This window comes from Sus scrofa, chromosome 9 (genome assembly GCF_054392235.1).
Source record: "Sus scrofa isolate SSC_HxYL_T2T_F1_AM1 chromosome 9, Sscrofa_HxYL_maternal_Yorkshire_Landrace_v2.0, whole genome shotgun sequence".
NCBI lineage: Eukaryota > Metazoa > Chordata > Mammalia > Artiodactyla > Suidae > Sus > Sus scrofa.
Genome location: NC_139391.1, coordinates 52,117,709 through 52,142,773, shown reverse-complemented (window position 1 = coordinate 52,142,773; position 25,065 = coordinate 52,117,709). Strand labels below are relative to the sequence as shown.

The 25,065-nt window shown below is 40.3% G+C and overlaps 2 protein-coding genes across 7 annotated transcripts in view; one reads left to right on the top strand and one right to left on the bottom strand.

Moving 5' to 3' along the window:
- Positions 1 to 2,688: 2,688 nt before the first annotated feature.
- SPA17 (sperm autoantigenic protein 17) lies at positions 2,689 to 15,217 on the bottom strand. Of its 4 annotated transcripts, none has more exons than XM_003130022.4 (5): positions 15,072 to 15,217; positions 13,819 to 13,999; positions 7,023 to 7,093; positions 6,013 to 6,087; positions 2,689 to 3,014 (listed from the first exon to the last, which is right to left on the bottom strand). In XM_003130022.4, exons 2-5 carry the CDS (start codon positions 13,970 to 13,972, stop codon positions 2,853 to 2,855), a joined length of 462 nt encoding a protein of 153 aa, XP_003130070.1. In that variant the 5' UTR covers positions 13,973 to 13,999; positions 15,072 to 15,217; the 3' UTR covers positions 2,689 to 2,852. The 4 variants fall into 4 exon arrangements, 3 of the variants coding, with proteins under 3 accessions (XP_003130070.1, XP_005667513.1, XP_003130071.1); XM_005667456.3 differs by having other exon boundaries at positions 2,689 to 3,011; XM_003130023.4 differs by having other exon boundaries at positions 2,689 to 2,993.
- Positions 15,218 to 15,312: 95 nt separating this feature from the next.
- SIAE (sialic acid acetylesterase) overlaps positions 15,313 to 25,065 on the top strand; it is a 39,595-nt gene continuing 29,842 nt past the window's right edge. The window contains exons 1-3 of one of the 3 annotated variants that reach the window (XM_013979529.3): positions 15,313 to 15,402; positions 20,135 to 20,246; positions 22,713 to 22,776. Coding sequence is in view for 1 of the 3 variants with exons in the window: in XM_013979526.3 (XP_013834980.2) it covers positions 15,336 to 15,402; positions 20,085 to 20,246 (229 nt within the window). In the remaining 2 variants the exon portion in view is untranslated. Of the gene's footprint in view, positions 15,403 to 20,084; positions 20,247 to 22,712; positions 22,777 to 25,065 lie in introns of all 3 variants that reach the window. The other 2 variants (XM_021063058.2, XM_013979526.3) reach the window with 2 other exon arrangements.

Genomic DNA, 25,065 nt, shown 5'->3' with positions numbered 1-25,065 from the left:
ATTAGCATATACTTTCCCCCCTACCTCAATGATTCATTCAGAGATGGATGTATAACTCAATCAAAGCTAATTTGATGGAAGAGATATTTGTTAGAGTTTCTCCCACTTCTGTATAAGGCACTAGAAATAATTCACTCATTCTTTTTAATTCATTTGTTCTTGCTGCATGTAAAAAAGGCACTAGATTGTGAACAAAACAGCAAATCTCTACCTTCAAAGAGCATATATTCTAGAAGGAGGAAGCAGAAAGTAAACGAGTTACATGGAATGATGTTTGGAACCAGAAGGAAAATTAAAAAGGGGAAAGTGGTTAGAGAGGTAATAGGAGGCAAAATCTGCATAGAACTTTGTATACTGTTGTGAAGGTTTTGGCTTTTACACTGAGTGAAATAAGAAACCATTGGGGGTTTTAGGCAGAGCAGTGACATATGACTGTATGTCTGTAATAGGATACTCTGGCTTCTGTGTTGAAAGGGAGAAAGTAAAAGCAGAGATGAGTTATGACACCTATGAGGCTTTGGGATATTGAAATATTGGTTCCAATTCTTCACTTAATAGAATTAATCTAGAGAGGGAGGAAGGCATACCTTTAGAAAATTTTGCGTGCTGCTTTTGACACACGAAGCTGATTGGGGTCAAACACATAGAAAACCCATATATTTTTTGGGAAAAGTTTATTGGCAAAAGCATTACCAACAGCTTAAAGAGGCTGAAGATGGGTAGGATGTAAACAATTGTGTGCTTTCAGTTTTCTACAGGCAGGAATCAGGTTGAGAAACCTACTTATCTTTCAAGAAAGGGGAATTTTCCAATGCACTTTCGAAGAAAAGATGCGTAGAAGATAATGGAAAAAGAATGACTGCCTAACAGTTCCCATTGTGGCTCAGTGGGTTACCAACCCGACTAGTATCTATGAGGATGCAGGTTTGATCCCTGGCCTCACTCAGTGGGTGGGAATCTGGCATTGCTGTGGTGCCGGCAGCTGTATTTCCGGTTCAACCCTAGCCCAGGGAATTTCCATGTGCCACAGGTGCGGCCCTGGGAAAAAAAAAAGCATGATTGCCTAGATTGTGGAACCAAGAGCTATGGAGAATAGAATGGCTAGTCATTATTAGGCAGCAGAACCAGTACCTAATCATGGAACAACATTCTCCCTCCTTAGGTAACGGAACCTGATGAACTTTGCTCCGTGGGATTTTGTAATTGTTATGGACCAGTGACTGCTATTTGTTTCCATTTTCCCCCGTTTTGAATGACAGTATTTTTTGGTGGTTATATTGTCCCTGTCCATTATTTGTTGTAGGTTGGCCATAGAGAAGAAGACACTTGCTCTTTTTATTCATAGGTCTCTACATCATGAAGAGGGAGGAAAGGTATGGATTGGAACAGGTGTTTTGAATGTAATGAGGGCATGAGCAGCTGAAATCCTGGAGGAAAGTTGTTTTTTTTTCCCCCTAAGTCTGGGAGAAGGGGTTAAGGATAGGAGGAAAGGGTCCATTGGGTATTAAAGATGTGTTTGGCTAGCATGCAGCTCCCTATTGGCAGTAAGATCTTGGAAGGGGGTTGGCTGCCAGGATGTGAGTAAAGATTAGAGAATGAATGTCACAATCTTGAAAGTCATCTTTGTTTGGGTGGAGAAGATCACTCACATGGCTGAACTGTTGTAAAGCCTGATGAAAGCTCGGTGAGAGGGAAGGGCAATGGGGTACTTTCTGCTTTGCAAAAAGAGAATGAGCTTAGGATAAGGATCACAGTATATACACTTGATTTACATAACATACAGCTGGGTTTTAGAAGCTCCTCAAGTCTGAGCCACCCAGGCCTGTTTTTGAGCTTTGGGGAACAATGGCTGTGAACTAAGAGTGTCATCCTAGAACCAAAGTATGGGACATCCACTGTGGTGCAGACAGGAGTCTGAACCAGCCAGGACATGCCTTCAGTCTGCTCATGTACGGCAACAGCATTAATTAAATAAGACTCCACTTTCTCACATGTTGGGAAGGGAACTGCATCTTGTCTTAGATTTTTAAGGGTGAGGAAGCCTCAAAAAAGGAAAGCTGAACTTTATAAAAATAAGGTACAAGGAGTTTGAGCAGTTCATTGGAAAAAGACATAGGCCTCTGAGTTTATATTATCTTTTACATTAAAGAAATGTGGAATGTTTTAGCTAAATAAGAGTATTTATGATGTTATGATAGCTTTTGTTTTTTTAAAATATTACGTATTAGTCTTGTTTTGCATGGTTCTGGAGAGCAAGACCAAAAAAAAAAAAAAAAAAAAAAACAACCTGTCAGCTACATGACTGTAAGAATGGATATTAACTACTAAATCCCAGCATATGAATTGTAATCAATATATTTTTTTCAATAAAAGATTGAATGCATGCCTGACAAATGAAAACCAATGGGTGAAATTTACAGGGAGACAGATTTGAGTTATTCAAAAATTAAATGGACTCTCCTTGAAAGGCAGTGAAGTTCTCTACTACTGGAGTGAAACAGGAGCCAAAGGACTATTTTTCAGGGATGTGATAGAGCGGATTTCTTCATTAGATGATGGTTAGATGACCCAGCCTCTGAGATCTCTGAAAATTCAGATACTCCTAACTCTAAATCCAAGGGTCTCTATAGATAGACTTGGGAGAAGTATAAATAAGTCTCATGATCTCAGAGAAATCTTCAAGAGGCATGTGTTCAATGGCATGTTTATTAAACAAATGCTCGCGACAGATTTTCACAACAGCAACAAATGTTATTTCACTACATCAAATCTCACTAAGAAAAAAAGACAATCAGAACAGTGTTGATGGATTCGGATTTTTTTGTGTTTTCTGGAGGGTAAAGCCAGTCTTCTCACTCGTTTTCTTCTGTTTCGTTTTCTTGAATCTCACTTGATTTCATTTTCCTTACCTCCTCTCTGGCTAAATGTCCCCGGAAGGCTGCTTGGATTTTAAGAGCAGCATTCTCCTCCATGTTCTTATCTTTTGAAGATTCCTTCGTGGGAAGAAGAGACTTCTTAAATAGCCCAGATTTTGATGCCATAAAAATAAGAGCACAAATTTAAACAGTTTAGGGATGCAATAACTGAGATGGGTTGCTTCCTGAGGGAATTTTATATATTGTCACATTGTTTATGTACCAAATGGTGAATGTTAAAACATCAGGCATTTTGTTTTGTCAGTCTTTGATATGTCTCTGCAATAAAAGATCATTGCCAATTTCTCCCCCCCAAACAGCTCCCACATAACAGCTTCCTATTTAACTTTTTTTTGGGGGGGGAATAAGAATCCTTGAAGTGCAGTAAAAATGCCAAGAAGTATAGTAAACGGGCTGTTTCAAAAGAATCATCATTACGTAAAATGGATTAAAGTGTTCTTCGTTTCTCAATGATTAGCTAATCAAAATTATACATTTAAAGTGAAATGCCGGAGTTCCCATCATGGCACAGGGGAAACGAATCCGACTAGTAATCATGAGGTTGCGATTCCATCCCTGGCCTCTTTCAGTGGGTTAAGGATCCGGCATTGCCGTGAGCTGTGGTGTAGGCTGCAGATTCAGCTTGAATCCTGAGTTGCTGTGGCGTAGATCGGCAGCTGTAGCTCTGATTTGACCCTTAGCCTAGGAGCCTCCATATGCTGCAGGTGCGGGCTTAAAAAGAAAAAACATTAAAAAAAATAATAATAAAGTGAAATGCCAAAGAGAAATCTATTTAGTCCAATAAAGTCAGTTTTATCCTGGTTTGTTGAATTTTTTTTAATTTTTAATTTTAATTAAAAAATTTTTTTTTTCTTTTTAGGGCCACACATGTAGCATATGGAAGTTCCCAGGGTAGGGGTGGAATCAGACCTGCAGTTGGTGGCCTACGCCACAGCCGCAGCAACTCGGGATCCCAGCCAAGTCTGGGATCCGAGCCAAGTCTGCGACCTATACCACAGCTCACAGCAATCTGAATCCTTAATCCACTGAGTGAGGCCAGGGATCAAACCCACATCCTCATGAATACTAGTTGGGTTTGTAAACTGCTGAGCCACAATGAGAGCTCTTGAATTTTTGTGTACAGCCTCTTTAAAAAAAAGTGGGTATAATTTACAGATAGTGAAATGCACAGATCTTAAGTGTACAGTTCAATAGATATACAGCTTTTAATAGATTTTTAATTATAAAAGTGATACATATACATTTAAAAACTTAAATATCACCGGTAGTGAAAGTTTTCTCCCTCTTCCTAAATCCTACTCCTAAGAGGTAATTATTACTATGGGTTGAGTATAAATATCCTTCTAAAATTTCTCTATATGCAAATGTATTCATCTGGGTATATATATTTGCCTTTTTATTTAAAAAATGAGATCATGCTAATCACAAAGTTATGCAACTACTTTTCCATGTAACAATGTATCTTGGTTCTCTCTTTTTGTCATTCAATATATAATTTTGTCCATTATTATTATTCTTTTTAGTGTGGTACCCATGGCATGTAGACATTCCCAGAGCTAGGGATAGAAACAGAGCTACAACAGCCGGCCTATGCCACAGCCACAGCAATGCTAGATCTGAGCTCCATCCGCCACCTACACTGCAGCTTATGGCAATGCTGGACCCTTAACCCAGTGAGCGAGGCCAGGGATCGAAAATGCATCCTCATGGATACTAGTCGGGTTCTTAACCCACTGAGTCACAGGGAGAACTCCGTATCCATTATTTTTTTAATGACACCATTGTATTCCATTGTACCGATGTACTTTGATTTATTTACTCATTCTCTTATTAATGGCCCTTTGGGTTGTTTAAATTCTCCCTTCCCCTTGACAAACAATGAGGCAAATCCAGCTCTTTTAAACTTAATACAAACAGATTGGTATAAAATCCTCTGAGAAAATGCCCTAGTATGGGCAAAATGAATTATGCTGATGTTGGAAATCAATGGGATCTCAATTCAAAGTCATAAGAGTCTGTGCAAGGGCACCTATTAAAGACATAAGGAAATGACACTCCTTTCCTTCTTTCCTGACCTCCTACTTCATCGTATGCTAACGCTGGGCTGATTGAATTGTACTGATACAATTCTGAAATGACTTGTAAAGGTTACAGGGAAAAATTATGTCCCACTGGGTAGGAAGAAAGGTATTCCTTGAGGGGGAATGCCCATTTTTGATGTCAATTCTTGGGTAAATATCTGCCAATAATTGGGACATCAATGCATGTAAAGAAACTCAGAAATCTGGCCTTCAACATTGTACATAGTGAGTTCTTTTTTCTCACTAGGCTTGGTCCTCTTGAGTCTGGACTATGAAGCATATAGACAATGAATGATATGCTGGTAAATGTTTAACAACTGACTCTCCAGAAAGAAAATGGTCCTGATTTATGTATTTACCATGATCTTAATGCTCCCACTGTGGCTGATCTCAAACTATCAAAGTGATGCTACTGAATGTGGGGTTCTGTAGGCATGTGCACAATTGTCTCTTAAGAGCTGACTTTAGCACACCACTGAATATAGGCATTTTTGAGAGTGGACTGAACCTAGCACATATTGCTTGGGAGTAGACTGTCAGGCAGGAAGTCATTTTTGCAGGGCAAAATGCATGGAAGATGAGTAGGACTCATTGGATAAAGCCATTTTATTTGGCTGTATGTAATTCCCCATCTGAACCTTTGCCACTGTGTGGTGGTGACAGCATCAATTAGTGAAAAATTTCCAAAGTGGAAGCCAAAGGATCAAGACTGAGGCTGTGATTTCTGTCTGTATTGCTTGGGGAGATTCTCCCCTCCATTGACAATCTTGGAAAATGAGATTGTTATTTTTAAGGGGAAGAATGAGTTTTCCTTTATAAGAGGCATGGCTAAAAATGATCCACCAGTTAGTGTATCACTGACGCTAGTTATCTAGAAAGCAAAATCATAATTTTAGGAATATGGATAAGAGACTAGATTCATCTTTGGAAAAATTTTAAATTGAGTGATGTCATTCTTTGTAGGAATCCAATAATATATGGAAAATATAACTTACTAAGGCTGGTGTATCCTCCACAGATGTCTGAGACTTTTCTTTTCCAGGCTCACATTTCTCAGGTGGTTCTTGCTCCTGGAAAAAGGGGAGAGGGCCAAATAGGCAATGTTTCCAAAATAGTAAAGTCTTGAATCAAACAGCTTAAAGGTAATTAAATATTACCTTAAGTTATTGATAAGTAGTGGGAATTAAATATGATTTGTTAAGGAAAGTAGGCGGAAAAAGAAAACTCTCAAGGGAATATGAATAAAAATACTAAAGACCAAAGAATTGGTAAAAAAAATTTGATCTTTTGCTTTTGGAATGTGTGTACTATTATATTATATTAAAAACAAAGCACTGTCATACTAAATTGTGATATTATGCTGTAATGAATTGTCATCAGAGAATAAAAAAGAGGTGCTAGTAGTTTCTCAAATAGTAATGAAATAAATGCTATTATTGTATTCCATAGTGTGAGGTCAAGTTGACTTTTTTGATGACGTTTGCAGATTAAAAACTAAGTCAAAGAAGTAATTTTTGCTATGGGGAAGAATTTATATAGGAAATAGGGAAACCAGCTCTATTTTGACATGGTTACTAAAATCTTCCTCCGGAATGGAAGCATTGCTAATTTATAACCTATGAGAAGAGCTCCTTTAGTTCATAAAACATAATTTTTTTGGCCACACCCATGGCATATGGAAGTTCCCAGGCCAGGGATGGAATCCTAGCCACAGCTGAGACCTACACCAGAGCTGCAGCAATGCTGGGTCCCTAACCTACTGCATCACAGTCGGTATTCATATAAAACATGTTCGTCGTCTTTAAATTTAAGCTAAGTACTGTACATGATTCAGATACCTTAGAAAAGAATTTCTTGACAGAAAGAACAGTACAATTAAATAGATTTAATAAGACATTTGTAATGCCTCTTACAATATTCATAATTTGGGGGAGATTCCCAATAATCTCTGTATTAGAGATAGGGAGAAGAATTAACCAAATCCAGTAGCTTCATGGGACCATACCTTGAATGCATGGTTGTTATAGAAGCGGTCTTCTATCTTAGTTCCCCATTCTGCTGGATCAAAGTTGGTTTCTAAATGACAAAAAAATAAAATAATTTCAGACTTGAGTTCATTAAAGTAAATACAGACTAGTAACATAAAACATGTTTCTTTTTCAAAGTATAGGTCCTTTACTGCCAGTTGAAAATGTTACTGATGTTATACAGAGCCTAGTGCTGTAGATGTAACTAGATTGTTAAATATATGATGATGAATTAAATACTAAATGAACCCTTGAGGACATTTAGAAAGGTAGTTAAAAAACTGAATTGCTGCCTTCATAGAATTTATAATAAAATGGGGGAGAGAGAAAAAACAGATGCCAATACTTAAATATAAGTATAGAAACATTACTATTTAATTATATAACCTTATGTAAGTTTTTTTTCTTTCCATTTTTAGGGCTGCACCTGTAGCATATGGACATTCCCAGGCCAGGGGTCGAATCAGAGCTGCAGGTGCAGGCCTATATCACAGCCATGGCAACGTGGGATCCCAGCTGCATCTGTGATCTACACCACAGCTTGCAGCAATGCCAGATCCTCAATCCACTGAGCAAGACCAGGAACTGAAATGGAATCCTTAACCAGCTGAGCCACAATGGGAAAATGTATAAACATAAATGCTGAATAGTAAGGAAGTTTGGAAAAGTGAAGGATGGGAGTTTTTTAAAATTAGGCATATTTTGTAGTCAGTTGAAGTATTTATATTTAAACAGACTTTTTCTTTAACTTTTCATTATCAAGAATTTCAAACTTAGAAAGTAGAATAATGTAGAAAATTCACATGTGCACATTATTCATATTTATCAATTATAAACTCACTATTGATCTTACTTGATTTGTAACTTCACTCACTTTCCTGCCCTTCTTTTTTCAAGCCACTTCCAGACATCTATTTTATCTACAGATACTTGCTTCAGCATGTATCTCTAAGATATAAAGCCACAAACCATTACTACATCTAAAAATACTAATAATAATTCCTTAATATCATCAACTATCCAAATTTCTCCCATTGCTTAATATATTTTTGGTTACCTTTTATTTATTTATTTATTTTTTGCTGTTGGTTTGTTCAAATCAGGACCCAAACAATGGGCACATACAGCCTTTTGTTATGACTTTTCAATCTCTTTTAATTGAAACCTCCTTCCCTCCCATTCCACATTTTTTTCCTTGCAATTTATTTGTTGAGGGAATTGAGTCATTTTTCCTTTGGAGTTTTCCATAGTTTAGATATTTCTGATTCCATTTCCATTGTAATTTTTTTTTTAAACAAATTCCTCTGCCTCTGAATTTCCTGTAGACTGCTCTTAGATCTATAGGTTCCATCTGATTCAAGTTTGAGTTTTCGTTTTCAAGAATACTTTATAGGTAGTGCAGTGTAATTCTGTCCGGAGATATATAATATCTGATTCTTTCTCATTTTACAGTTTTTATGGGCCCATTGATGATGACTGCTTCGATAATTTCTTTAGGAGTTGAAACGGCAATGTTCTAATTGATCATTACTTTTTTATTTCTGGAGTACTTTAACTATTTTCCATATTTGGTTACCCTGAAATATAGTTCTTAAGGAAAAGGTAGGATAAAGGTTTGGTTCTTTCCTTTTATTTATCAGTTTTAAGATTAATCAGTTGGTTCCGTAGAATCCTCTCAAGGTGGGTTTTGTTTGTTTCGGTAAATCATTATGAACTAATGAATATTTAACGCATAGGATGAATTTCAGACTTACTGCATTTATTATTCTTATTGATGCTCTAATTGTCCAAAATTGTCCAGCAGGAGTTACTAGGTGCTCAGACGTTCCTGAGTCCTTTGGAAACAACTCTAATAATCGTTGATAGTTTTCTTATTTTCTCATAAGGCAAAATTTTGAGGTTCATCTTGCATATTTCCTGCTCAGTACATGGGATTGGTTAGTTCTCCAAGAAGCCCAGGATCCTGGGAAATGATAATTAAGACGCCACAATCTAGGGACTAGGTGCTCACTGGTACAGGGTTGGTCATTGTTTTGAGGCCTTTAAAAAACGTATAGAGACAGAAAATGATACTTTCAATTAAAAAATTTTTTTTTATTTTTAGGCTCGCACCTGCGACATATGGAGGTTCCAAGGTTAGGGGTTGAATTGGAGCTGTAGCTGCCAGCCTACACCATAGCTCACAGCGATGCTGGATCCTTAACCCACTAAGCAAGGCCAGGGATTGAACTGATAGGGCTAGAGTAGGCACAGGTGGTTGTAGAAGCCCCAAGAGGGGATCATAGATAAAGAGGGAAACCTGGGGGATTTGGGGAGACCACTGTAAGTTCAAGAAAAGGCAGGCTTGCTTAACTAGTGGAGGTGGGAGAATTGCCTCAGGTCATTGGGTGGGGGATGGGCTGAGGCCTGCATCCAGATTCAGACCTAGGGCAGGAGTTGGAGGACCTCCCTTCAGCTGACTTGAATACACACCTCACCGGATACTAAGGAGGAGCTACTACTCCCAGAAAGGAAGAGGCGGGCCTTTTCAGCCCCCCCTCCCCTTGGATGATAAAACTGTGGCCCACCTGATCCTTGGGCAGAGCTTCCTTGCCTGCCTGCTTGCATCTCTTACAAGCGTCCTATCCTAGTAAATCTGTTTCTTGCCTATCACTTTGTCTCTCACTGAATTCCTTCTGTTCGGAGGTGTAAAGAACCAGAACCTCAGTGAGTCCGAACACAGGGTGAGTAACTTGAATGTAAAACCGTGGGTTCAAGTCTCAATTTGGGTTTTGGCTGGGTTTGAGTCCCGGCACATGGGTTCAGGTCCCAGTCTGTGTTCTGGTTAGATTCAGGCCGTTAGTGCTGTTAGTTTCAGAACCTGCATCCTCATGAATGCTAGTCAGATTCATTTCCCCTGAGCCACGAAGGGAACTCTGATACCTTCATTTTCTAAAAGAGAAAGTGCATCACAAAGTCATACTGATATTTTTCAATTTAGAATTATGGGTTTTTACTTTCATTTTTTATATTTGTATGTCATTTTATTTACACTAAAAATTCTATTTCTAATAATAGTAGTTACTTATTTGCATGACCTACAATATATAAAACATTTTAGAATAATATTATTTACAGTGAGGAGTTCCCGTCATGGCGCGGTGGTTAACGAATCCGACTAGGAACCATGAGGTTGCAGGTTCGGTCCCTGCCCTTGCTCAGTGGATTAAGGATCCGGCGTTGCCGTGAGCTGTGGTGTAGGTTGCAGACGCGGCTTGGATCCTGCGTTGCTATGGCTCTGGCGTAGGCTGGTGGCTACAGCTCCGATTCGACCCCTAGCCTGGGAACCTCCATATGCTGTGGGAGCGGCCCAAGAAATGGCAAAAAGACAAAAAAAAAAAAAAATATATATATATATATATATATATGTATATAAATAGGAATTCCTGTTGTGGCTCAGTAGGTTAAGGACCGAACATTGTCTCTGTGAGGATGCAGGTTCAATTGCTGGTTTCTCTCAGTGGGTTACAGATCTGGCAATGCCACAAGCTGCAGCGTAGGTCACAGATGCGTCTCAGATCTGGTATTGCCGTGGCTGTGGCTGTGATGTAGGCTGGCAGCTTCAGCTCCAATTTAACCCCTGGCCTGGAAACGTCCATATGTCACAGGTGTGGCTGTAAAAGAAGAAATAAAAATAAAAAATATAAAGGAACACTTATGTATTCACATCAACACCCCTCTGTTAAGATAATTGGTAGTATACTAAATACATTTTCCATGTTTTTTTCACTTAATATATCCTGATGATCACTCCATAGCATCATATAGAGATCTTCCTCATTCCATTTTTGTTTACAGCAGTATATTATTCAGTAGTGTGGATGTACTCAAGTTTATTCAATGAACCCCCTATGATGAATATTTGGATTGCTTCCTCAAGTAAGAATACAGTGAAAAGTGAAGTGGAATTTCTGGGTCAAATGTAAAATATATATATATAATTTTGGTAGATATTGCCAACTTCCCTTTCTTGGGGTTGTATCATTTTGTATCCCCTCCAGCAATGTATGTGAGTATGTATTTCTTTTCTGGCTTGCTTAAAATAAATTGCTTTTGCCAATTTGATGGGGGGAGTTGTGTTGGTTGCTCCTCAGTGTAGCTTTGATATGGACTTCTGTTATTCTGTTATTACGGGTTTATGTTTTCATATATTAAGGACAATTTGTATTTATTTTTGTGCAAATTGTTTGCTCATATCACTTGCCCAGATTTTACGTAGGGTTGTTGTTTTTTTCTTCACCATTTCTATAAGCTTTTTATTTCATAGGTTTATTAACCTGTTGTGAATATAAATTGCAAATGTTTATCATTTGTACTTTTATTTTCCATACAATGATTTTTGCCATGTGAAAGTTTACTTTTGCCAATTTTATCAATCTTTTCTCTAATTGCTTTTGGATTTTTAAAGTAATTATAGCAACTTAGCTAGCAGAATTTTCCTTTTATGTTATAGAGAAATTAATTCATGCTTTCTTCCAATATTTGTATGATTTCATTTAAAAAAGTATTTAAATTTCTGAAAAACTTGGAAATTTATCCTGGTATATGATGTAAGAAATAGATCCAATTTGATCTTTTTACATCTTTATTTTTTGATCATTTAAAAGAAAGCCAACTTTTTCCCTGGTGATTTGAGAGACCACTTATATCATATACTAAAACATTTCCTGTCACAAAAAGAAGAATTAAAACTAGTAATTACTTCTGTGGGATGCTGGCATGAGAATTCTTGTACTGTGTAAGAGACTGGGCTAGAGGACTATTTTCTTCCTTTTTGGAGATTAAGTTCTGATCCATCTATCATTTGGAGAATTCACCTTGGTTTACATGAGTAGAAATGGGTGTGGTGCTTAAAATTTTTTCAAATAGTTTCACCCAATTTTTATTAGAGACCCTGAGAACCTTAGTCTGAATTACTAATTGCTTTAATTATCATGATCTAGCAACAAATGACTCAAATGTTTTTGTAATGAGATGTTTCTGAGGTCTAAAATTAAAAAATGACTAAAAACCTCTTACTCATGAATTTGTAAAATTAACATTATAATAAAATTAAATTAATGATTATTATAATTCATCTCTTACTCTAAAGGATTTCTCTTAATAGCTTTTTAGTGGCAGTTGGGTTTCAGATTGTGCAACAAATATTCACGGGGCTGGAAATGGAAAAGACCAGCAATTCAGGAAATTGGCAGAGCAAATTTCTCTGTTAGGGTAGAGCAAAGAGAAGGGGGTGGAGTCTATGTTATGTGTATGGGTATTGTTTCAATTCAAGCCTTGTGGTAGGTTTCCTCCTCAGTGAAATGATTTAAAATAGAATGTTTATTTGCTTGTGATTATTTCTAGTTACCTTTACTACTCTTGAAATAATGTAATCAAAAGTAATGATGATTACAGTTTAAACAAAATGGTTGTTCTACTCAGGGCTTTTATTTATTTTTATTTTTTGTCTTTTTTTTTAAGGGCTGCACCCCGTGGCATATGGAGGTTCCCAGGCTTGGGGTCCATTTGGAGCTGTTGCTGCTGGCCTACGCCACAGCAATGCCAGGTTCAAGCCGAGTCTGCAACCTACACCACAGCTCAGGGGAATGCCGGATCCTTAACTCACTGAGCGAGGCCAGGGATGGAACCCAAAACCTCATGGTCCCTAGTTGGATTCGTTTCTGCTGTGCCAGGAGGACAGGAACTCCTAGTTAGGGCTTTTTTTTTTTTTTGGTCTTTTTGTCTTTTTTTTGTTGTTGTTGTTATTTCTTGGGCCGCTCCCGCAGCATATGGAGGTTACCAGGCTAGGGGTTGAATCTGAGCTGTAGCCACCGGCCTACGCCAGAGCCACAGCAACTCAGGATCCAAGCCGCGTCTGCAACCTACACCACAGCTCACGGCAACGCTGGATCGTTAACCCACTGAGCAAGGGCAGGGATGGAACCCGCAACCTCATGGTTCCTAGTCGGATTCGTTAACCACTGCCCCACGACGGGAACTCCCCTAGTTAGGGCTTTTAATAGAAACCTACAGCTGTAATAATTTCCATTTTGACCAGTGAGTCAGGTCTTGATAGTCAAAGACCTTCAAGGCTGGGAATGTGGAAATTTTATTTATGGAAGCAAAGAAACTATGCTTTGGCTTTCAATCATAGAGTCACTGTCTCTGGACAGGATGGGACCTTGGAAATACAGAAAAAGAATATAAATCACCTTCCCAAGCTGAAGTTTTTTGAAAAGTTTTCTTTTCAAAAGCAGTTTTTCTGTGCGCCTTTTTTGAGGAGCAGTTTCATATACTCCCGTGAATACCAACTTATTTAATCTAAGGAGCACAGAAATATTATTTTTTGCAATACTTAATAATACTTTTTGAGTAAGAAGAGTCAAAATGTAAAGAAAACCACAAACTCCTCTTACGAAGAACAGACAGTCAACTGCCCAGGATGTAGGTGGACAGCATGCTGGAAAATGGAGAGCTGGGCTGAATGTTCTCCCGACCTCCCCTTCCACTGCATGTGTTCATGAGAAATACAGTGAAGAAAGTCTGTGATAAACTGGTAACCTTCCATAAGGTGGAATAATGTGACATAAGAGAATCTGCCAAAAAGGCACATGCTGTTTTAAAAAGCAATAACTGTTAAAGCTATCTGCCTCATAAAGGCTTTCTGTGTAATAGGAATGGTCTTAAGCAAGTTTTACCATAATCAAAGGCTTAGTCTCTTTTTTTCCAATGCCTATTTTAAAAAAAGCTTACTCTCTCTTTTCTCTAGAAGATTCTCAAAATATGCTGCTGCAAAAGCTGGTATATTGTCGGGTTGCTCCCTCAGAATCTCGCGTGTGAGCCCTTCAAGTAGATTCCCAAATCCTTGTGGAATTCGGTAGTGGGTGTTGGAGAATGGAATCGACATCTCCTTGGAAGGAACTGTCTATTGTACCTAGAGATTCGTTAAAGATACTGTTTTTAAATTTGTCTTATTTTACTTATATAACCACAACAATGACAAATTATTTCTGAGACCCCAAACTTCTGGACTTCAATCCTTTTTACCCCCAACCCAACCCAAGTCTATCCATTGCTTCCAAAGATTTTTGAAATTTTCCCTTATTAGACTGTTAACAGTCTAATTTAATAGGTAAATCATTTTTTAAAATTACAAAAATCACAGATTTTTCACTATAATAAGTATTTTTTCTCACTCTGTCTTTTGAAGACAGAGTAATTTCTGCTATCCCACGGGGATTTAGAGTGATTATTATAAATTCATCTTAAATTGCCGAAAAGGCCCTGTTAAGGGTCTAAAATTAAAAAACAAAAAAACTAGTCCTTGTTAAAACTAACTTGTCGAATAAGTTTCACACAGTCTTTCCCTTAGCTTTCACTTCTGCTGCATGACCTGCAATGCCTCGTCGAAGCATCTGTATACTCTGGAAGGGGCAACGGGGCGGGGGTGCTGGGGGCAAGGTCATGATTTTGCAATTCCAGTCTTCAATGTTTGGGGAGTCTTATATTTTCTGGATTCATCTTGAACAGGTTTCTTTTCCTATCTTGGAATACCAGAGCTAGGTAAGAATAGCTGCTAGGCAGCATGTTGGGCTACTCAGTGTTCAAATAACACTCAGAGACCTGGCTTGTTTGTGTCAACGCTGCCGAGTAAGGTAGGGTCGGGGTCTAGGTTGGGACTACGTGGTTTAGTGAGGCCCAATCTGTAAAGATTTTTTCCCTTTCTCTTTTTGAGGGAACAGGAGATGGGGTATTAAATCATTCTAAGGTGAAAAGGTAGAGACCCTCAACCAAGGTGGGGCGAGGAGAGGGGTCGCAGGGGGAACACAGGTCTAGTCTGAGGCGCGACGTCGAGGATCTGGGATTTCACACTAGCAGAATGGGCTGCTTGGGGGCCAGTTTTCCCTAAGTTTCCCAGAATGCGGCGGGGACCCTGAGAGAATAAGAGAGGCGAAGGGGAAAGCGACGTCTCGATTTCGGAGAGGAAATGGGGTAAACCGCCTCACCTCTTCAATCTCTCTGAGCTGGAGCTGAAAGTTCCGGTTGTTTTTTCTCGTTGCCGGGAAACCGTTCCCCCTCAAACCATTCAACTACGGCGGCCGAGGAGAGCAAGGGCCAGCCCGGCGGCCGCGGACGGCTTCGCGGAATTAATGACCTGAGAAGGGCGGAGTCTGACCTTATCGGCCCTGCGCAGGCCCCGCCCACAAGGCTCCACCTCTGCTGGCGTCCGCACCGCCCCGGCGGCGCAGGGGTGCGCCCTCCTCGCAAACATGGTCGCTCTGGGGTTTGTGTTTGGGTTGGTGCTGTCGTTACTCTTGCCGGCCGACGCAAGTGCAGGTGAGGCGGCCGGGCTCGGCTCGGGCCGACCCCTGTCCGCCCGTCCGCCTATGCGGACTCTGAGTTACTCCGTAGGACGGCCCCCGAGTCCCCTTCTGTAGGTCTGGGACGGAACCCCGGGCCGAAGCCTGGTTCTCCTTGCAAGGCCTAGGCTGCCCCGGCCCGTCCTCTTTCTCCACTCCCTTCCACTGCCTTTATGATGCAGGGAGTGGGAGAGTTGGGTTTATCTAAGCGAGGGAAAGCCCAAATGTGCTCAGACCGAGGCCCTTAGTGTCTCTGAATAATTGCAGGGGAACTCGAAGGGGAGGGGGCGAAGCTAGTTAGATAATATTTGGAAACTGATGACTCAGTCATCCCAAACATTTCAGTGCTGCCCCCTCAGTGGCACCCTTGGGGAGGGTTTCCTTCAGGCTGGGTTCCTTGGGGGAATTAAATTTTACTAGTTTTAAGTGGTGATTAGGGCTAAGAAATACAACCCCCTCACTAGCTCAGAATATTTAAGACTCAGCTTTGATTCCTGCTGCAGCTCGCAGATATTGGTGGTGGGATAATATGCGTGGCATTGAGGAGGAGGGTGACTCACTTTGACTATTGTTCAGGTCATATATTGTTTCGTTTGAATACCCCGGGCTGGACGCTGGGTCACAGCCATGGAGAAACCAGAAGAGGGACCTTGTCCAGAAATGCAAGTAAAGGGATAATGCTGGATTTTTTTTTTTTTCCCCCTTCTTTATCCGACCACTCAAATAGTGGACCCCAAAGGTCCCTGTTAAGAAAGGAAAGTTGAGGAGTTCCCGTCGTGGCTCAGTGGTTAACGAATCCGACTAGGAACCGTGAGGTTGCGGGTTTGATCCCTGCCCTTGCTCAGTGGGTTAAGGATCCAGCGTTGCCGTGAGCTGTGGTGTAGGTTGCAGACGTGGCTCGGATCCAGCGTTGCTGTGGCTCTGGCGTAGGCCGGTGGCTACAGCTCCGATTGGACCCCTAACCTGGAATCTACATATGCCGCGGGAGCGGCCCAAGAAATGGCAAAAAGACCAAAAAAAAAAAAAAAAAAAAAAAAAGTTGAGGTGGGAGAACAGAGTCAAGAAAAATGACTGCAGCTCTGCCTAAGAACCCACACAGTGCCCAGATGCAGACAAACTGCAGCCCATAAATGGTTCTTCAGGGTTTATCAAAAGTGTAAACTAGCAGCACTCTGTGTATCATTTCCTGACTTTTGTCCCCACTTGGTGAGTTTTGAGTCCAGTATATTAGGTGGGGAAAAGGAAAAGAAGAGAGCAGGATTGTTATTTTATAGTTTTTCTGTTAAAGGCTGTTAACTTTAATATTACTATTTTATCATTGCCTTTGGGTCATATTGTTACATCACCTTCATTAACAATAACTTGATTTTTCATTCGTTAAAGATTTAAATTTTCTTTCTTTTTTATTTGGTTGCATATCCTGACTTCTTTCCTTCAAATCATTCCCCCTGCACCCATGTTTATCACCTATTTTTTTCCAGCCACAGCTGCAGCATATGGAAGTTCCTGGGCCAGGGCTTGAATCAGAGCTGCAGCTGTGACCTATACCATAGACAGGAATGCCTATCACTTAATATTTGAAATGTACAAAAATATGTAGCAATGAAATAATAAAATGAACACCCAGGGAAGTTCTACCCAATTAAGAACTAGAATGTTGCCAGTTTTTTTTTTTTTTTTTTTTTTTTTGTCTTTTGTCTTTTGTTGTTGTTGTTGTTGCTATTTCTTGAATGTTGCCAGTTTTATTGAGACTCCATGGATATTCCTCTCCAGTGCATCTAACAGTTCCTCACCAGGGATAACTGCTGTCCTAATTTTGTCAGTCTACTTTTAATGACCACTTTTAACTTCCCAGAACACGAATTTCTCTTTTTCTAGTCCAACACGCAAATGAAGGAAAAAAATTAAAGACTTAAAAAAATTTCAGCTGTTGGAGTTCTCATCGTGGCGCAGTGGAAATGACTCAATAGGAACCATGAGGTTGGGGGTTCCATCTCTGGCCTTGCTCAGTGGGTTCTGGCATTGCTGTGAGCTGTGACGTAGGCCAGCGGCTGTAGCTCTGATTTGACCCCTAGCCTGGGAACCTCCATATGCCATGCGTGTGGCCTTAGTTTAAAAAAAAGCAAAGCAAAAAAAAAAAAAAATCAAATATTAAATGTCTTGTAGTTGACAAAAACAATTACTAGTCCTGCCTCCTTTCTTGTTCTCGGGTTTGGCCATTGCTCAATTCCTCCGTAATGTTCCACTGTCTATGCTTATCAGCTTGGAATGTGAGCTTTATAAGGACAGGGAATATGACTTTTCTTTGATTTATCACCAGCCTCTAATGGTGGCAGAGTAGAAATTGCAGTAACTTTGGAATCAGGTGGTTTGGCTTCTTGTCTGGTCCTAAACTACCCCTATGTGATTTGAGGCCAAAGAAGTTTAACATCTGTAATGTGTTTAGCACTGTGCTTGCCATAAGTAAGCTCCCCAGTAGAATGTAAGCTCCCTGCTGGCAAGGAGTTTTGTCTGCTTTTTCCCCCTTTCTTTAATGCTTAAAATTGTGCCTCGTACATAGTAGGCATTGATAAGTATTTGTTGAATTAATTAGTGGCCAAGCTATTTGAAAAAATTACCTACTCTTCTTGAGTCTCAGTGTGTTGATCAGTAAATAACATGATTATCCCCCAGAGTGTAAGAGATTCTTTTCTGCCTCTAAAATTCTTTTTTTTTTTCTTTCTCTTTTTAGGCCCATAGCTGCGGCACATGGAGAGTCCCAGGCTAGGGGTCTAATGGGAGTTGTAGCTACTGGCCTGCGCCGCAGCCATAGCAATGGCAGATCGCAGCCGAGAGTCTGTGACCTACACCATAGCTGGCAACGCCAGATCCTTAACCCACTGAGCGAGGTCAGGGATTGACCCTGCATACTCATGGATCCTAGTCTGGTTCCTTAACCACTGAGCCATGAAGGGAACTCCAGCCACCTCTATAATTCTTTAACTCAGAATGGAGATATGCACACAGAGGTTCAGTGAATGTGTGATGTCAAAAAGGGACTGACTTGGAAAGGTATTTTCCCTGGTGTATGAGAGGGCAGCTGCACACATCCAGAGCCCCTCATTTGCATGGGCTCTTATGCCTGCCTAACGCAGCCAGTTTTCTTCAATCTGTCCTGTACCCCATCCTCTTTCTTCTTAGCTCTTAGGCCTTTGGTTTTCAGGTTTTTTTTGCATATGAAGCACTCACCCAACACTAGGCCTCCCCACACGTGCCTCTCCCCTTTCCTCCAGCAGACTGCCAACGTGCTTATGCAATTCTGCACCATTGTAGTCTCTTCCTAGAGCATTTTTGCTCCTGGTAGCTGTGCATCTCCAGCCTAGTGAGTCTTCTGGATGATCTTTGATTGTCATGTAGGTTTTATGATGAAACAAACTCATAAGAGAGAGAGAGCTAAGCGATGTCTAGGGACTGGGCTGTTATTCCAAGTGCAGGACAAATAGGCCACCAAGTCTGTGCAGGAGATCCTATTAGCTGTGCTGCCCTGTTAAGTGTGGCCTAAGGGGCTGTCATCATTTGTCGCTTCCAGGGAGGAAAATGTCAACCTTGTTAGTTCTGATTCTCTTTCCTGCCTATCATTTTTGTTTAAAATCTTTAAGAAAAATCTTAATTTTGTTAATTATTTTCCTCTGGGGAGTTTTCTGTTTTGTTCAGACAATTGGGATGGAACTTTAAAAGTTTTTTTTCTCATGTTAAATTTTTATGAAAAACTCACTGAGATAATTTGGAAAGATGCTTGTTATTATTAATAAAATACTTCGATATAGGCTGGATGTTAAAAATAGGAATGATCTCGTTAAAGTGAATTCTTATTCAGTCTTATTAGTGACTGTCTAGAATAGAATCCACAATTTCAAGCCCTCTTTCTCTTGCTCTTTTTGTATAATTTAGCTTGTGAATTGGGTAAATTGCAGCGAAAGATCTTTTGTATAGACATTTTGACCTTCTGTCTCTCACTGACCTTGTTTTTTTTTTTATCTTAATTTATCTGAATTTACCTTAGAAGGAAGCAGCCTTGTCATAGGTATTCATAAATGCTTATTTAGAATTTTCAGTGGATTGTTGAAAAAACACAATAAGGAGAATTATTTGAGGGAAACTGATGCTGGGAGGACTGGAAGGGGGAGATGGGGGGGGGATTAGAAAGGGCTAAGTTGGAGTAAGGCAGGTCTTTTTATTCCCAGCTATGAGGAGTGGGAGTGGTGATGGAAATTCAGGGAAGGAAGTGGCTTATTTTTCTCATAAATACCATCTGTGGGGTGCATAAAAAGAGCATTTTTGTGATTTTCAGGGAGAGAGTCAAGCATTAGGGCCAAGCCTGTAAGCAGTGGAAGATGAAGAGCTCTTAAGGGGAAGAGGCTTGTGGCAAATGGGTTACCCTAGGCTCATAGAATTTTCCTTATTGATCATCTTGACTATGGTGCTTATTGATGGAAACTGTTCTTGTTATGTTGCTTTACCTAATTAGGAGGAATAAGATCTAGCTTTAGAAAATTAAGAGCACTGGGTATCTTCAGCTTCTCTTGTATAAAGACTCTATGTCCCTTGCTCTTTAACCAGATTCAGTCTTTGATGAATCTCCCCAATGGTGCTCTTCTAAGTGTTTGCTAAATTTTTTAGACGTTGGTTTTCGGTTTGCTTCCTACATCGATAATTACATGGTGCTGCAGAAGGAGCCTGCAGGGGCAGTGATTTGGGGCTATGGCGTATCTGGAGCCACAGTGACAGTGACTCTGTGCCAAGATCAGGAAACCATCATGAAGAAAGTGACCAGTGTTAAAGGTAAGACAGTTCATCTTCTGTTGAGCTTTTATCTTCTTCTGCCACCTACTGGATGATCTGAAAATGAATGCTAATGCTTCAGCTCAGGTTATCCATCCATCCATCCATCCATCCATCCATCCATCCATCCATCCAGGTTATTTGAGTATTTATCATGTGCCCTGAGGATACAAAGTCCCTGTCCTCAAGGAACTCATGGAATAATGGGAACAGACACCAAGTCATGTGATGCTTAGATGAAAATGGGTATGGAGTGTCATGGGATACAGAAAAGAAACATTTAACCCATTGGATGGTGAGGGAAGGTTTCCGCTGAAGGTGGTAACATTTGAACTGAATTGCATCTAAAAGAGAGGTGGTATGGATGAGAGGTGAAGAATCTAGGCTCTGGAATTCCCTTCCCCATGCAGATCCTGACTGTTGCTTAATGGCTACATAACCTTGGACAATGCTATTTAACAACTCTGTCTCACAATTTATTTGTCAAGTGATAAAAATAATATTTAGGATTATTGTGAGGATTATACGAGTTAACACATGTAAAGTACTTAAAATAGTGCCTGGAACACAGTCAGTACTGAGTGTTAGGTGTTGTCATTGTTAATATTATTTTTATTCTGATATTTAGTCTGCACTCAAGTATTTATTGTCTATGAAGTGCTAGATGCTGTACTGGGTACTGGTTATACAGTGATGAGCAAAACAGATGTGGTCTCTCCCCTAATGAAGCTTATAGGTTAGGGGAGGAGACAGAAAAATAATCTATATAAAAATATATTGAGTAGTTATACAGTGAAGTGTGGTCCGTGCTGTAGTGGGGAGTACGAGTGCTAGAGGAGTGCTTAGGAGGGAGAATTAACGTAGTCTAAGGCTTATCTTGAAAGCTGTGCTGGGCAGACCAGGTAAAGGGAATAGCCTGGGCAAGAGCATAGAGACCTGAGTGAGCCTGGGTCTGTGGAGTAATGCCAGGTGGGCTGTTTTGCCTGGAACACTGGTATACGTGACTGGTGGTGGATGACAGGAGACAAGGTTGGAAATGTGGGAGGGCTGGTTTGTCATTGCCAAGGAGTGTGTACTCTATTTTGGATAGATGGATTTTAAGCAGCAAGATAACACAACCAGATTTATTATCTTAGATTACTCTGGCAGCACTGGAAGAAGGACAGGAGGTGGATGAGACGAGAGGTGGTGGGACCAATTAGCAGGCTGTTACAACATTCAGGCAATAGGTGTTGAATGCTTGACCCCAAATTGTGGCTGTGAGGATGTTCTGGAAGATGATAATTGCAGTTAGCAGGCTTCATGAACAGAGAGGTTCTACAAAGGAGTCTCTGTCCAGCAGAGAGAAAGATGTGCAAGACAATGTGTGGAGGAACTAGAAGGCATGCTCAGGGCTGGATCAAGTGGATACCTGATTTTACCTTAGTGAGAGGTAGCTATGTTGCTGAGAGATGTTGAGGTGAGGGTCTGAATGGGTGAGGCGGGGTTGGGGGGGGGGCGGTGAGCTTAATGTGGGGGTTGCTGGTTTGAGAAGGGACTTGAATACATACCGGTTAGCGAAGCTTGCGAACATTTTATTGGCCCCTGTACACAAGGATTGCCTGATTGGTTTTGTCAGTATACAGGACTGATATCCAGTCCAGAGTGATCCAGACCCTGGTGCAGACTCTTAATGATTCATTTCCATTCAACACACATTTAAAAAAATTACTGAGTACCAAACATAGATGCAAGGTAAGTGCCTCTGTTTCTTGGGTTTTAAGACTTTTTAAAGGTAAGAATGTTACTGAGTAAAGCTCAGAAACCTGAAAGGGAAGCTTAAGCTAATTGAGAAGTTGTCATCTGACAGATTTAAGTGCTTTGGGGGATTTCCCGTTGTGGAGCAGTGGAAATGAATCTGACTAGTATTCATGAGGATTCTGGTTTGATCCCTGTTCTCACTCAGTGGGTCAGGGACCTGGCATTGCCGTGAGCTGTGGTGTAGGTTGCAGACATGGCTCAGATCCCATATAGCTGTGGCTGTGGTGCAGGTCAGCAGCTACAGCTCTGATTAGACCCCTAGCTGGGAACATCCATATACTGAGGGTGTGGCCCTAAAAAGCAAAAGACAAAACAAAACAAAAACACCTTTTGGTGATTTGGAGGTTATACTGAAAATGAGGAAATCAGGAGACCAGCAGTGCTTTCTTTTTGTGTTGTATCCATCTTAGAAATGAACAGTGCAGAGTACAAAAAGTGGTACTGTCAGTAAAACAATGTTGATTTTGAAACCTAAAGAATTGATGTAGTTTAAAAATAAGGAATAGGATTTCCTTGGTGCTAATACTTAACATTACCAATAAATAGGCGACAGAGACTGCACAGTACTGTAGAAATAGAGAAAGCACATAATATATAGCATTTCAGTTTTTTAAAAATGTTCCTATGCATGATTTTTAGTTTTTTTCCCCTTCATGGCTGTTGCAGGACCAATATTTGGAGTGGCCACAGTCGAGGCAGGAGGGTAGGTGGTGACAAGAAGGAATAAAAGGTAATAATTAGGGGATCAACCCCTCTTCTCCTTTATAGTGACAGTGAACCTGCTCACTTTTCTGGAGTTCATTTCTATAAACATCAACTGAGAGCTTATTATGTATAAAACGCTGAGCCAGAGACCCTAGAAAATACAAAGAAAATTGTAAACAGTGCCCACTGTCCAGGAACTCACTCGCTCATGCTGTCCTTTCACCTTTAGCAGTTTAGGTTCAAATTGTGCTTCAGTTGTTTCACTGCAAAGTGAGGTGTCATTTGGAGTTAAAATATTCAGCAGCAGCTTAAGGGAACCAAGTGATTTGTGGACTATTGATGGTAATTTCACAGGAAAAGAGATTGTTGTTATTAGTGGGGTGAGGGGTAGACAGATCTGTTTATTAGGCTCTCCGCACTGACTGGGTAGAGAAGAAAGGTATTTTAGTTTATAGAGATCCGCAAACCTACTTCAGTGGACAGCTTGCTCCGTCCTGCTCATGAGGAAAAATGGGTAAAGTGTTATTTGGAATAAAGGAGATAGACATGTAGGAAATTTCCCAGGGCAGCGGAGAAAATGTTCCTCAAAGGAAATACTACAGGGTAAATTTGAAGGGTTGACTTCTGTTTAAATTTTGATGACGACTCTGGGGTTTTCAGCCAGACTGCCTCAGTTCACTGTTCTATTTCTATTAATATTTAACTTATTACCTATAAACCCCTAGGTGCCCACAGCAAAGTGGAATTTAACAACATGAAGGTTTTTGTCCAGCAGACTGACAGTTAAGCAATGGGAAAATTAAAACCTGAAGGATGACTGGGAATATGCTCAGGTTCTGGGCCTGTTCAAACCATGTTGTCAAATGATGCATAGTGATTCTCAGACACAAGGAGTAAAATTGAGGCAAAAAGCTTTATCTTTTCACTTTGACACACATGGGGGATGTATACGTAGGTGATAAAATGAAGGTGTGTCTGTCTGAGTTTGTCATCATGATTGAGGTAAATAGAAAAATACAAAAAGCCTAATTAAAACCCTTAGAAAAATAAAAGGCTCCTGGTTGCAGTGTTACACGTGTGCTAGTTTTCTGTGCCACACAATGTTACCACAAACATAGGGGCTTCAAACAACACACTTTTACCATCTCACAATTTCTATAGATTTGAAGCCTGGCCATGATGAGGCTGGATTCTCAGACTTTCAGAAGGCTGAAATCTGGGCGTTGGCTGGGCCGAGTTCTCGTCTGGAGGCTTGACTAGGGAATGATTTGCTTCCAAGCTCCCTTAGTTTCCGGCAGATTCATTTCCTTGTGCCAGTATCTCTGCTGCTTTGAGTCTCTGACCTCTGGACCTTATTTAAAGGGCTCTCCTTATTTAGGTCAAGACATAGCCAGGATTACCGCCCTTTTTATAAACTTAGCCAATTGATTAGAGATTTTAATTATATCTGCAAAACCCCTTCCTTTTTTCTATGTAACCTAATCACAAGAATGGCTTTGCATCCCCTTTGCCATTTTCTGTTGACTGAAAGCAAATCATATGCTCTGCCTGCACCTGAGGGGAGGAGTTATACAAGGGTGTGACTTATTGGGGGTCACCTTAGGGATGTCAGCCATAGCATACAATAAGTAACTTGCATAAACAGTTTTATTGATAGAAAAATATTTAAACTTTTTTTTTTAACAAGTCATCTTTAGTGGTGGTGCAGGTGAACTTTGTACAGAATAATGCAGATCAGGAAGGGGCAGTTTGGGCAGTAAGGCCTTCTTTACCTCCAAGTTACTTCCATAAACCACTGGACCAGTTTGCAGCTGGTGAAGTGCCAGGGTTCTCTAGGGGAAGAAGTGATTAGGGTTGCTTTCAGCTTTAGGTTTTTCCTCTTGGGAAGGGAAAGGTCATGGATAATTTTCCTTTTTTTTTCTTCTCTGCTTCTGAGATTTGGCACAAGAACCTGAAAAATAATTAACATCTGATGTGAATAGCAAAGAGAAGAAAGCAAGATGCACTTTATGACTAATTATGTCTCTAGACAAACTATTTTAATTTTTTGCCTTTGATTGTTTATTCTTCCCATTTTGAGGTGGGGGTTGGTTGAGGAGATGGAGAGAGTTCTTTACTTATGCCTTTGGCTGGAATATGAAGAGCAGAGGGACAGTGAGAAATAGACCACCAGATACACTGACCATTAGCGAGGAAAACACAAAGCCCTGATCAGTTTGCATGGCTTTCTTGCCAGTATAACCCAGGATGGGGGTTTACTCTGCCGTTTACTTGCTCGAGTGCCTGGCACATGGTAGGCACTCTTAAGTAGCTG

Excerpts from the sequence above, each read along its gene's own strand:
- SPA17 (XM_003130022.4), bottom strand. The coding sequence starts at position 13,972 with ATGTCGATTCCATTCTCCAACACCCACTACCGAATTCCACAAGGATTT. Across the intron at positions 7,094-13,818 it reads TCTTCTAGAGAAAAGAGAGA|AAACCAACTTTGATCCAGCA; the intron begins GTAAGCTTTTTT and ends TTTGTCATTTAG. Across the intron at positions 3,015-6,012 it reads TGGAGGATACACCAGCCTTA|AAGTCTCTTCTTCCCACGAA; the intron begins GTAAGTTATATT and ends GGGCTATTTAAG.